At 56.1% G+C, this 13,122-nt stretch overlaps 1 protein-coding gene across 2 annotated transcripts; it reads left to right on the top strand.

The window, feature by feature from the left end:
* The first annotated feature begins 353 nt into the window (after window positions 1–353).
* Window positions 354–12,773, top strand: ADAR (adenosine deaminase RNA specific). 2 transcript variants are annotated; one of them, XM_065653611.1, is made up of 15 exons: window positions 354–386; window positions 1,973–3,394; window positions 5,075–5,261; window positions 5,341–5,498; window positions 5,851–5,992; window positions 6,114–6,331; window positions 6,443–6,599; window positions 7,056–7,227; window positions 7,757–7,850; window positions 9,219–9,347; window positions 9,421–9,554; window positions 10,463–10,645; window positions 11,310–11,422; window positions 11,729–11,856; window positions 12,071–12,773. In XM_065653611.1, exons 2-15 carry the CDS (start codon window positions 2,043–2,045, stop codon window positions 12,309–12,311), a joined length of 3,408 nt encoding a protein of 1,135 aa, XP_065509683.1. In that variant the 5' UTR covers window positions 354–386; window positions 1,973–2,042; the 3' UTR covers window positions 12,312–12,773. The 2 variants fall into 2 exon arrangements, with proteins under 2 accessions (XP_065509683.1, XP_065509684.1); XM_065653612.1 differs by lacking the exon at window positions 354–386 and adding an exon at window positions 1,011–1,060.
* Window positions 12,774–13,122: the final 349 nt, after the last annotated feature.

The following is a 13,122-nucleotide window of genomic DNA, read 5'->3' as shown; positions in this document are numbered from 1 at the left end:
CCGACGCCCCGCGGACCCTCGGGCGGCGCACGGCGCATGCGCGAGGAATGGGCTTGGGGCAGTGCGCATGCGCAGTCGCGCACATGCGCGCCGCGGCTGCCAGCACCCGCTCCCGTTGGCGGCGGGCGGTGCCTTGGGCTACACCGGGAGTGGCTGCTGCCTCCCAACCCGGGGAATGGGGAGGGTTGGGCGGCCTCTGGGAACCCAGCGAGCTGGGTTGGGGTGAGCCTGGCCCACGCCACGCGTTGCCCTGGCTAAGCATGGCCGCCGCGCATTGCCCTGAAGGAAGATGGCCGCCGCGGGGCTCCTGTGCGCTCTGCGCAAGCGGGCACGGCACTGCGTCATCAGTGTGCGCCGGCCGCGGCGGCAGCGGCGGCAGCGGAGAGGTAAGGGGGTGCGGGGGGGCGGGGGCGGGCCCGGTTTAGGCCTCGCTTTAGGCCTCGCTTTAGGCCTCGCTTTAGGCCTCGCTCTCCCGCTCTCAACCTGGGCCCCGCCGGGCCTCCAGTAGCCCCGGGGCTGGTTACGGGCATCCTGGGGGAGCGGACCCGCCTCCCCGGCCCGCGGGTGTCGTGCGGGATGGGGGAGCGGGGGCCGCGAAGCCGCGATCCGGTCTCTGGGACTGACCCTGTCGCGGCCGGGGGTTCGGTGGGGCGGGTTGTGCCTTCCCGAATGTGTAGAATAAAGTGTTCTCCCCGGTGCCGGTTTTTCGCTGGAGTCCCGGTTATGGGGGGACTCGGTCCCCGCGGCCCCTCCCGCCCGGTGCCCTCGGGCCCCGGGAAACGCGCCCGGTCCAGCCCCTGGTCCCATGTCCCCGTGTCCCCTCCCCCTGGGCTGCAACGGGAACCGAAACTGAGCTCGCAGCCATTTTTCCAGGCTGACAGTTGCTCCATTCTGCGGCTTCTTTTTCCCCTTTATTTCCTCACAAAATGAGGCGATTTGGTGTATGGATGAGATGGACGTAAGAGCTTTTTTTTTAGTTTTTAAACCTTCCTGCCCGCCAGGATTTTTGTCCTCCCCTTGGCTCAAAAATCGCTTTTCAGACAAGTTCCCCGAGTAGGAGGTTAGTAAAACAAGTCGCGGTGCTGGCAGCAGGGTGCAGTTGGAGGCTCTTAATGAACTTATTGAACTAAATAGAAATTTATGTCGGTCTTGGGGTGTGTTTGGAGGTCGGGAACTTTATACAGATGAGACTCGCATCGGAAAAACTGTCTGTATGAAGATCGGGGCCTTAACGAGGTCATGAGCAGGTATCGGTTGCACTTTTATTCCCTCGGTTTCACACCCAGCTGTTGCTGAAGAACTAGAATATATCCTGCGCTGGGTTACTTATATTTAAAAAAACATATGAAAAGCTTCGATTCGTATCCTGTATCCGGTAGAGGGTGGCACAGCTGTTTGTGCTACGACTAAAATTCGGGCGAAAGTCCCCAAACCCCCTTTCACGCCATTACCAACTGTGCGCGTATCTGATTTCTTGGCGTGCGATCGCTTTACGTCCCCCGTGGGTTGACGCTTTACCTCTGCGGCCACGTAATGCCCAGGAAGCAAAGGACATTTGGGGTTTTTGGACTGGTTTTGGCCACGAGCCTGTTGCAGCTTTGTCCTGTGTGAGGACACATGTGCCCCCATTTGCCAGGCAGGTCTGAGATTCTTCTCTTGCTCGCATTTCCGAAGCGCAGGCGTCACAAAAAGCCAAACTTCAGTCCAAGGGGAGCAGAGGGTCACCGTGATGAAAGCTTTTCCTCGTTATTTACTCCCCCTGCGGCTCCTGCGCTTGACACACCCAGTTTGCTCTTTGTGTTTCCATTAATAATTTAGACTCCGTAGAAAACAGGGAAGGTTGAGGAGGTGAAGATGCTCGAAATACCTCGGTTGCAGAGACGCTCTTTAAACTATGCTTCCAAAATTGTAAAGTTGCGCAAACAGGTTTTGAATCGTGGGGGTTTTTTGGTTGGTTTTTTTCCCCGTTTAGGACGGCGTGGAGCAGAGGGAGCCCCGGCGCGCCGGCCGCCCCGTTCCCCCGAGCGTCCCCGCCGTGCGCTATGAGCAGAGGTGCTGGGCGCGGCAGAGGCTCGTGGCTCACCCGCCCACGGTGGAACCGCGCCGGCGCCAACCGAGGCTTCTTGAACCGCCCCACAACCCCGCGAGCCACTCATCGGGAGACGTTTTTACACCAGCAGATCCTCGCAGAGCGGGACGCCGAGGTCTGTTTGCAGGAGGAATCGTGCAGCACGCAAGCCGCGGCTCCGGCGGAGCGATGGCAACCCAGCCGTGGCGCAGCGGGGCGGAATAAGTTCTCTGGTGAGCGCCCGTGGGTGGAAACTTTGCCGTGTTTTTGCCATCAGGAGGACTCGGAGAGAGATTCCGACAGCGTCAGGCTGAATTTCCAGAGACTGTCTCTCGCTGGGCAAAACCGCGAAGAAGAAATTCTGACGATTTTCAGGCAGCTCAGGGCGGGGGAGACGCGGACAGTTCATGATCTTGCGCGTCGGCTTAAAACGCAGAAGAAAGAGGTCAACCGCGTTTTGTATAAACTCCTGCGAGAAGGCAAGTTGCGGAGATCAGAGGAGACGCCGCCGCTGTGGAGTATCGCGTGGCCGGGCGCGGGGAGGGAACGAAGCCCCGCTGACCGCAGAGAGGAGAGAGGAGCAAGGAGCGACGCCAACCCCAACATGGCCGAGACAAAGGACAAAATCTGCAGCTACTTGTTCAGCGTGGAAGAAACGACGGCGCTCAACCTCGCCAAAAACATCGGCTTTTCCAGGGCTAAGGACGTGAATGCTTTTCTCAGCGCCCTGGAGAAGTTGGGGGACGTCCACAAGCAGAACACGAACCCCCCGCGCTGGTCCCTGACGGACAGAAAACGCGAGCGGATGCAGATGAAGCTGAAGGCCAGCGCGGTAACGCAGACGGCGAATCCTCCTGAATCGGATTTTCCGCCTGTTCCTCCGTGTCCCCAGGTGACCGTAGCGTCACCAGCGGCGACGGCGTCGCAAGAAGGGAGTCTAGAAAACGGACAGCGGATTTTGGGGCAAACGGATCAGAGCGACGGCAGCGACGTGGAAGCGGCTCTGCCCGAGGACATTAGACCCCAGTTCTCCAGTTTGAGTCATTACGATAATGCCGAAAACGGCCAGTGGGCCACAGATGACATCCCGGATAACCTCAACGCCATCAACAAGCAGCCCAACGAGGCGGAATTCCTCGGGAATTCCCAGTCTTCCCCCAGTTACGCCGCCCAGTTTGAAACCGCCTTCCCGTCTATGCCTGTGGAAAAACTGCTGGCGTGTCAGGAGAAGAACCCGGTGAGCGGCCTCACCGAATATTCCCAGTACACATCCCAGCACTGCGAGTTCACCATGCTGGAGCAGAGCGGACCCTCTCACGAGCCACGGTAAGAACGTTTCCTGCCTTTTCCTGAGCTTTTTTGCTTAAAACCATCTGACTTCTTAGCTTCACCCGCTACGTTTTGTCCCGAGAGGCCTGCTCGTTAACGTTTGCTTCGTTTCAGAAGGATTAGCCTGGTTGATTCCTTCCAGCGGCTTAAAACGAACAAAAAAAGTCACACAAAGCCAAAACAAGACTAAAATTTAAGCCCAGTTTGGGCAACCCTGCACCTCATTCTAAGCAGCCAAGCTGGGACTAATCTCTTCAGCTTGGTCCCGTCTGATTTAATCACTTTGCTTTCAGTTTGATTGTATATGGGGGGGAAATTGGTGTTTCGAAGCTACTTCTCAGCCTGGAAGTGGAATAAGGGGAGCCCAGAACAAGGTGCTTGGGTGCAGGTATCTTGGGTTCGATGAGATGAACCCGTTTGGGACGTTTCTGTGGCGTAGAACAACACGAGGGTTTGCGGAGCTGGTCTCTGGAGTCCTCACTAAATCCTGTCTGTTCCTGAAAAGCACCATCTGTGCTGCACCGGGGTATGTCAATAGATCCGCTAGACGGGAAAATTGCCCTAATTTCGACAGATGGAGTCCCGGGGTTTTTTTTGTGAGAGGGATCTGGAGGGGTTCAGCCCCGTAACCCCTCACCGGATCTGGTTGGGCCCGTTCTCGATGCATCTGTTCTTGCTGGAAGCAGATTTCCTCTGTGTAGGGTTGGAGGTCAGGAGAGAAACCGTGTTTGTTCGAGTTCACAGGGAGGAGAGAGACGGAAACCTCAAAGGTTTCCATGGGGCGGCACCTCTGAGGTGGTACGAATGCGCTGGATCGCCGGGGAAAATGCCAGAGGCAGAATTATTTTGGTTGGAAAAGACATTTAAGATCACGGAGTCCAAGCGTTATCCCAGCCCTGGCACTAAACATGTCCCTGAGAACCTCATCTCTGTTTATTTTCAACCCCTCCAGGGATGGCGACTCCAGCGCTGCCCTGGGCAGCCTGTTCCAACACCCCACAGCCCTTTGGGGAAGAAATTCTCCCAAATTTCCAACCTCAACCTCCTTCTCCAGCCCCTTCCCCAGCTCTGTTCCCTTCTCTGATCTCGCTCCAGCACCTCAAGCTCCCTCTTGTCGTGAGGTGATCCCGCCACCCCTCTGGCTGCCATTTTGAGCTCTGAGGTGATCTTGGGGCCCCTCATGCCACCATTTTGTGTTTTGAGGTGATTTTGTGCCCCCAGCGGCACCATTTTGGGCCCTGAGGTGATCCCACCACCCCTTGGGCCACATTTTGAGCCCTGAGGTGATTCTGGGGCCGCCATTTTGAGCCCTGAGGTGATTCTGGCGCCGCCATTTTGAGCCCTGAGGTGATTCTGGCGCCGCCATTTTGGGCCCTGAGGTGATTCTGGCGCCGCCATTTTGGGCCCTGAGCTGATGGCCCAAAACTGCCCCCAGGATTCGAGACTGGGCCTCCCCAGCGCCGAATAAAATTCATCTCCTTCCTTCAGAACCAAACCCGCTCCTGTGCCGCGAACGGCTCTGGAAACGCCATGAAACGGTGCCCAGACACAGAGCTGTCGATGCACCCTTGGTGTTTTTCTCTTCTGGGTTTGCTCTCCCAGCCGTTCCTCCTCACTAGAACCCCAAGCACAGCCCCACCTGCTCCGAGCTCACCCTTTTGCTTTTCTCTTTCCAAGATTTAAGTTCCAGGCGGTGATCAGCGGGCGCCGCTTCCCTCCCGCCGAAGCCGGGAGCAAAAAACTGGCTAAACAGGAGGCAGCGGCCAACGCCATGAAGGTCCTGATGAGCGAGGCGGAGAACGGGAGACCCGGCGGGATTAAATGCGAAGAGCCCTTTCCCTCCGACAGCTCGGGGGTGGAACTGGTGAGTCTCGTTTTCTTCGCTCGCGAGGCCGCTCGGACGACGTTTAATCTGCAAAATGGTTTTCTCCGTCTTCCCGCAGCCTTCGCAGGCGGAACCGGAGGCGCCGTCCGCGCCGGCTCATCTCAGCCTGCTCCCCGGGAAACACCCCATCAGCATCTTAATGGAGTATGGCCAAAAATCGGGGAACACCGTCGAATTTGAGCTGCTCTCTCAGGAGGGGCCCCCTCACGATCCCAGGTACGACGTTTCATTGGCAGCTTTGGGGAGGACACAGATTTTTTATTTAATATCCTTTTCTCTTATCCCGACATTCCTGGATGCGTCGCTGACCTGCCTGAGTGTTCTTCTGAGCCAAGAACGAGACCCAAACCGGTGTTTTTTCTCACAGAAATATGCTGGTTTTTCTCCCAGACCAGGAACAGGTTCCAGTCCTACCTTGTAGTGCTCTCCTGGGAGTATTTCAGGCCATCCTGGTAGATTTAAATTGGAGATAAACCAGAAGGATTGAACTTGAACTGGGAGAAGGGGATAATAAGCAGATGGAGACGCTTACACTTAACACTTTTCATGTGCTATAATGTCCTGTCAGGTTCAGCTACTGTGTGAAAATGGGTGACCAAATTTTCCCTGCTGTGGTAGGAAACAGCAAGAAAGGAGCAAAGCAAATGGCAGCAGAAGTTGCCTTGAAGATTCTTTCCAGAGAGTCTGTACCCCGTGTCTTGCCCGAACAGGTACAAAGAACTTCTTTGGAACACCCGAGCGTTTTGGGTTGGGTTCCCCCGCTGCTTTATTTCATATTCCGCTGGATTTTACCCCAAAAAGCTCACTTTCTCCGTTCTACCTCCGCTCCAGCCCGTCGCGAAGCCCCACGGCGACCAGCCCACATGCGGCTCCGGACCGTGGACCGTCCCTCTCGACGAACCCAAGGCGGCGAAAGCCAAGGGAGTCGGGGAGCTCATCAAATACCTGAACGTCAACCCCGTCAGCGGGCTGCTGGAATACGCCCGCGCCAACGGCTTCGCCGCCGAGTTCAAACTCATCGACCAGTCAGGACCCCCCCATGACCCCAAGTAAGTACCTGCCATCCCCCCGGGAGGGAATTCTTGTGCCTTCTCGTGCCTTCTCCACCCGAAATCTGTAGATTTTCTTGCTTTCTCAGCATTGTGCCGCTGTCTTTACAGGTTTGTCTACCAGGCGAAGGTCGGAGGCCGTTGGTTCCCAGCCGTAACCGCGCACAACAAGAAACAGGCCAAGCAGGAGGCAGCGGACGCGGCGCTCAGAGTCCTGATCGGGGAGACGGAGAAGATGGAGCGCGTGGAAGGGACAAACGTCACCGAGGTAAATCCTCTTCCTCCAAAACGGCGGCTTCTTTCGGAGCCCGGCTTGTCCTGCAGTTCCGATGGTGGGATGGCGACTCCAGCACTGCCCTGGGCAGCCTGTTCCAACGCCCCACAGCCCTTTGGGAAGAAATTCTCCCAAATTTCCAACCTCAACCTCCCCTGGTGCCACTTGCGGCCATTTCCCCAGGTCCCTCAGCCGCTCCCATCACGCTCGTGCTCCGACAATGTCAACTCAAAGCGCTGAACAGGCTTTTTTTCCCAGAAATACCTACAAAATCTTCACCCACCCCTTCACACGCTACTCTCCGTGGCCTCAACCCCAAAATCGCGCTGCATCGAGCTCCTGTTTTGCACCCCTGCCTCGCTGTGCTTCACACCAGCTGCTCCTTGAGCCCTTTTGCTCCGTGCCCTGCTTGTCGTGTTGCGTTAATCCCGTTTCGCGTCCCGGTTGCAGCTCCCCGTCAGCGGCAGCACCCTGCACGACCAGCTGGCCATGCTGAGCCACCAGTGCTTCAACGCCCTCACCGCCCGCATCCAGCACAGCCTGCTCGGGAGGAAGATCCTGGCCGCCGTCATCATGCGCAGAGGCGACAAGGGCCTGGGAGTGGTGGTCAGCATCGGAACGGGTACGATTGGCTCCTTCCAGCACCCACTCAACTCTTGTTTCCCCTCTCGATTCCCCGTTCACCCCAACCGGGACGATTTTTTGCTGCGGGCGTCTTCGGAAAGGGCACAAAACATTCCTAGGGCTCGCACGGTGTCGCAAGCGATCTGTTTGAAGAGAGGGGACAAAGCCGCGTTGCTCGTAAGCTTTACTCGTGTTGCCGCGAGCTGGGCTGCGCATCAGAATGTGGGTTCCTCGCGTCGTAAGTGCAAGATTCCCCAATTTCTCTTGACCTTTGCGCCCTCCCCAATTAGCTGGCCGCTGAAAAGCGCTCGGGAAGTGACGCTGCCCCGAAACCTGTGACATTAAACATCTCTGCTGTCCCTAAAGTACCGTGTGCTCTTTGTCCCTTTATTTTCCGAGCTGCTTGGATCACGCTCATGATTTCTTAGCGCTGCTGCGGCTCAGGAGCCTAAAGAAGTAAAACTCGAAGCCAGACAAAACCCTCCCTCTTTCTGCTCGTTGACTTTGCCGCTTTCTATTTATTTCAGGTAATCGTTGCGTGAAAGGCGAAGAGCTGAGCTTGAAGGGGGAGACGGTGAACGACTGTCACGCCGAAATCATTTCTCGACGGGGTTTCATGAGGTGAGACGAGGGGAAAGCTGAAGGAGAGGAACCTGCCGACCCGTTCCGTGCGCTCTGATCCTCCGACGCCGCTGTTTACCCGCGTGGTGTTAAATAGAGGGAAGTTCTTTCCGATAAGAAAGCGCCGCGCCCGAACGGTGCCTGATTTAGTACCCAGATGGAAATTTGCCAAGAGCCTGCGGGGCCGTATCTGATGGACTTAAAATAAAGGCTCCTGTGGTGGCCGCTCATGTCCAAGCCGAGGCGCCGGGGAAAGTGCAGCCGGATCCCTCCATGGCCTATTCTGGCTGTGGAAGGTCTCAGGAAAACACGTGGAATGTGTTTGCGTCGATAAGTCGTCGGTTGGAAAGAGTTTTCCCAGCTAAACTGCACAGTTGTTCTTCTCTCTTTATAAACGTGTAGTTTTTTAAAAACTAAAGGGGAGTGAAGTCGGACTGGCCGTGTTAATGTCTGCATGGCAGCGGCAGCTGCGTTTTTAAAGCTTTTTCCTGCTGCCTCTGTTCTCTGCGTTCCTCAGCGCTGGAAGATGTGGAGCGCAGGTCCCCAGCGAGCTGGAAAGTCGTTAAATTGTATAATAGAATCATTTGGGTTGGAAAAGCCCCTCAAGATCGTGGAGTCCAAGTGTTAACCCACCCCTGTCCCTGAGAACCTCATCTCTGTGTATTTTAAACCCCTCCAGGGATGGTGACTCCACCACTGCCCTGGGCAGCCTGTTCCAGTGCCCCACAGCCCTTTGGGGAAGAAATTCTCCCGTGTTTCCAACCTCAGCCTCCCCTGGCGCAACTTGCGGCCGTTTCTCCTCAGCGTTTTGTGCTTTTCCTGCCGGTCTCAGCTGTTAATTGTGCCAGCGGTGGCTCCTGGGTGGCTCTGGCCTCTCCTTGCAAAATCAATCCCAACCCAGGCTCTGCTTGAGGAATCTCAGTGAAGCTGCAGTTTTTAGTCCTTGACGCTACTTTGGACACCTCAGGGTTTTTTTTTTCGCCGGCCGCGGCCAGAAAAACCCCCGTCATCGTAAAGAGATCGTGGGGTTGTGCTAATAATACCTCTCGCCTTCAGCCGCCCGCGGGGCTCTTTGCTCTTCGTGCCAACTCGCTGCTGACTAAAGGTGCTGGGTTGACAACCTTGAAATCTTCACGCTCGGGTGGGATGCACGCGAGCGGCTGGGGGAGGAACCCAGCCCCCCCGGCTCCAAGCTCCTTTTGGGCAGTTGCAGAGATCAGAAGGTCTCCCCTCAGCTCCTGTTCTCCACGCTGAGCCCCTCTGAGCCCCCCAACCCATCAAATTTATGCTCCAGCTCCGTTCCCTTTCAGCGCTTTGAAATTCCCCGCCCGGGAGCCGAGCGGCTTTTTGACGCGACGTTCTTTTCAGGTTTCTCTACAGCGAGCTGCTCAAGTACAACCCGTCCGACCCCTCCTCGGCAGAGCAGAGCATTTTCGAGCCGGCCGAAGGCGACAGGCTCAAAATCAAGAGCGGCATCACCTTCCACCTCTACATCAGGTTTGCGCGGGGGGTGCCGGGTGTCGCCGTCCCGCCCCGGCTGCTTTCAGCGCTGAGCTCTTTTATTTTCCAGCACGGCGCCGTGCGGGGACGGAGCATTGTTCGATAAATCCTGCAGCGACCAGGCCGGCGCGGCCGGGCAGACCCAGCACCAACCACTCTTCGAGAACGCCAAGCAGGGCAAACTACGCACCAAGGTGGAGAACGGTGAGTCCTTTGCTCCGCGGCTCCGATCCACTTCTCTCCACCTCTCTGGAGTTTCCTCACCCTTCCCTGTGACGTGTCCTTGGGGGATTTGACACATTTAGGAACCATTTCAGGAACCTTTAACCTTACGTTGGTTTTCGGAGCTCAAGGGTACAACTGGTGCCCCGATGGGAACGTAATAACAATTTTCAGCACTCCAAGCTATCGTTACCGTTGTTGCAACCGGGCTGCAGTTCTGGGACTTTTGGGTACTCTAAAATGTTCCTTTTTGCAGCTCAATCCAGCACCACACAGAGTCGAACCGCACATTACTCCTCACACCCTGTAAAGAGATTTTAGACCCGTATAGTGTTGCCGTGAAACAAATGTTGACCTAAAGAAAAAAGGAAGAGCAACAGTAACCCCAAAGTGCCCAAAAATATTTAACGTTCAAACTTGTTTTCGCAAAGATGTGCCGTGTTCAGATACGAAGCCTCTTGTCGCCAACTCCGACCACTTTAGAATGAACCAGTTCGTTAAGTATTAAGGCCTCGTATTTGTTCTGAGACTTTGTTTTATTTTCAGGGAATACCATTTAATTTAATTGCATTGAGGTTTAATTATATCAAGGTCCCTTCTGTTGGGCTGGCAAGAGCACGGCTGAAGTTTCCTGCAAAGTTTCGATGTCCCTGACCCCGTTTTCATGCGAAAAACGACTTGTTTGTCGTCAGCACCGAGTCGTGCGATATTAAATATTCCCCGAAGCTGGTGACAGGTTGACTCCAGAGCTCGCTCCACGCATAGAAAAGAGTTTCTTGTGCTGGGGTTTGGGTTTATTGAATCTCTGACTCTCCAGAAAAGCTGCTGGGGTTTGGATTTATTGAACCTCTGACCCTTTAGAGAAAAACTGATTTGATTTCCTGGCGCAGGGGAAGGCACCATCCCCGTGGAGTCGAGCGACATCGTGCCCACGTGGGACGGGATCCAGCGCGGCGAGCGGCTCCGCACCATGTCCTGCAGCGACAAGATCTTGCGCTGGAACGTGCTGGGCTTGCAGGGAGCACTGCTGTCGCACTTCGTCGAGCCGGTTTATCTCAGCTCTGTCACGCTTGGTACGACGCCCACCATCGTTTCAGGGCCGCGATGCTCATTCCGTCTCGCTCCTCAGATCTGGGCTGCACCACAAGTCGCCTCCCTTCCCGAAAACGATGGAAAAAACTCCTTTGTGGAGCTGCAGGAGCGACCGAGCCGTTGCTCTTGGCAGAGCTGAGTGGTTCGGAAGCGAAAAAGGGAGGTTGTGGATTTGCCGAGTGGGTTTTTCTCCGAGGTTTTTGATTTGTGATCCGAGAGGGTGAGACAGGTTGTGTCTTGGGTGAGCAACGTTGCGGTCTGTGAAGCTGCAGCTCGCGCGTGTACGTGCAGAACCATCGAATCGGTGGGGTTGAAAAAGAGCTTTAAGATCGTGGAGTCAGAGCGTTAACCCACCCATGTCCCTGAGAACCTCATCTCTGTGTATTTTCAACCCCTCCAGGGATGGTGACTCCACCACTGCCCTGGGCAGCCTGTTCCAATGCCCCACAGCCCTTTGGGGAAGAAATTACCCCAAATTTCCGACCTCAACCTCCCCAGTGCAACTTGCGATGAGGACCCGGGGAAACGGCCGCGCTCGTGCCGCTGCTCCGCACCATTCCAGAATTTGGGAGAAGCGCCGTGCCGAGAAGCGCTGGGATTGTCCAGGTTTCTGTGTGTCCTGACGCCTCCTCTTTGTGTCCCCAGGTTACCTGTACAGCCAGGGCCATTTAACCCGCGCCATCTGCTGCCGCGTGGCGAGAGACGGCACCGCGCTGCAGGGGAACCTCCGTGCTCCGTATCGCGTTAACCACCCCGAGGTACCGCGCGCCGGGCGCCTCTTGGTGTTTCCATCCTCTCCTCCCCCTCCGCCCTCGCGTTCTGCGCCTCCTCTGCACCGCGATCCCCTGGCAGAAGCTCCTCGACCGTTTTCGGGGGGGTGGCAACCAGAAATCTGCCCCTTTTGTGTCACCCCGCAGTGTCTGCTTTGGGAAAACAGAAGCCGCGGTCACCCCCGCGTGTTCCTGCTCAGCAAGAACCTTGTGTTTGCTGCTCTCGGCACTTTGGGACGGAAAATCCTTCCCTTAAAACGAGCGGGGTCAGGAAACGTCTTTATTTTTCCGCAGGTGGGACGGGTCAGTGTGTACGACTCAGCCCGGCAGACGGGCAAGACCAAGGAGTCATCGGTGAATTGGTGTCTCGCCGATGGCAGCGAAGTCGAGGTCTTGGATGGCACGAAAGGGAAAATCGAGGGGTAAGAAGAGCTTTTCCTGACACTGCTTTGCTCTTTTGGTGGCTGCAAAACCGCTCGGTGCCAGCGTGGTGGAGAGAGGAATTTCAAACCGATGTCAGCAAAATAAAATCTTACCCGGAGCCCCGCGGAGCCGTGAGATCTCTCGGCGTTTCGCGGCTCTTCCTTCGCTCTCCCGAGTCTCGCGTCCTTCACCGCGCCCTTTTTCCCTCCTCAGGCCGAAGCTGGAGGTGTCTCGCGTCTCGAAGAGGAAAATGTTCGCGCTGTTCCGGCAATTATGCGCCAAAACCGGCCGCCGCGACCTGCAGCAGCTCTCGGTGTACTCGGAGGCCAAGGAAGCGGCGGCGCCGTACCGGGAAGCCAAACGGCATTTCTTCGGCGCGCTGGAGACCATGGGCTACGGCAGCTGGATCCGCAAACCCCGCGAGGAGGAGAATTTCTCGTTCCTCGATGCGTAATGAGCCGCCCCGCGTGTTTCGGGGCGCGCGCGTCCTCCTCTCGCCGCCCCAAGCGGGTTGGGAAGCCGCTTTCCCCTTCTCACTCTCGTCACGCTGAGCTCCTGCCCTTTCTCTTTTTAAAACATGCATGGAAATCATTCTTTTTTTAAATTTTAAGCTGGGGCAGGCTCAGTCCCCATTTGCTTTTATGCTTTCTCCTGTTTTTTTTTAAGAAGAAGGCACAAGAAACTCGCGGGATTCTCGAACCGCGAGCTCGAAACCTTTGACCGGTGCGCTACAGATCCCTCTGGCAGGTTTTCGAGGCAAATTTTCTCATTTGAGAAACAAAAAAGCATCTTAAAAACAAGCCGGCTGGTGGGTTTTCTGCGTCTCTGCGCGGTGGCTGAGACACGGGACATGATCCGGCGCAACATTCCACGTTAGTGATTAAATAATAGACAAATTTCTGGTTTATTAAGCTGGCTCCGGGTGGTGGGTGTGTTAATTCCTGCAGATTTGGGGGCTCCCACCGCTCTCCCCACTCTGCCCTGGGAGTCGGGGGGAGATTTAGGGGTGAAAAATGGAACATTGAGCTTGGGGTGCACCCCGGGAGGAGCAGCCCCGGATTTCTCTGCTGGGATTGAAATTAATTTAATTAATTTCTAACCTCGCGTGTGTCGCCGTGCTCCCCCGGCGCTGAGGATTAACGGTATTTATAGCAAACTCCGATTTTCCCCGATGTGGCCAATTCCTGCCGGCTCGCTTGTGATTAATTCCTCTTTCTTGCCCTTTTCCTGGCCCGGCTGCGGGTCGGTGGGGCCGCTGGTGTCAC

This window comes from Caloenas nicobarica, chromosome 31 (genome assembly GCF_036013445.1).
Source record: "Caloenas nicobarica isolate bCalNic1 chromosome 31, bCalNic1.hap1, whole genome shotgun sequence".
NCBI lineage: Eukaryota > Metazoa > Chordata > Aves > Columbiformes > Columbidae > Caloenas > Caloenas nicobarica.
This window is presented reverse-complemented; position numbering and strand designations above follow the sequence as displayed.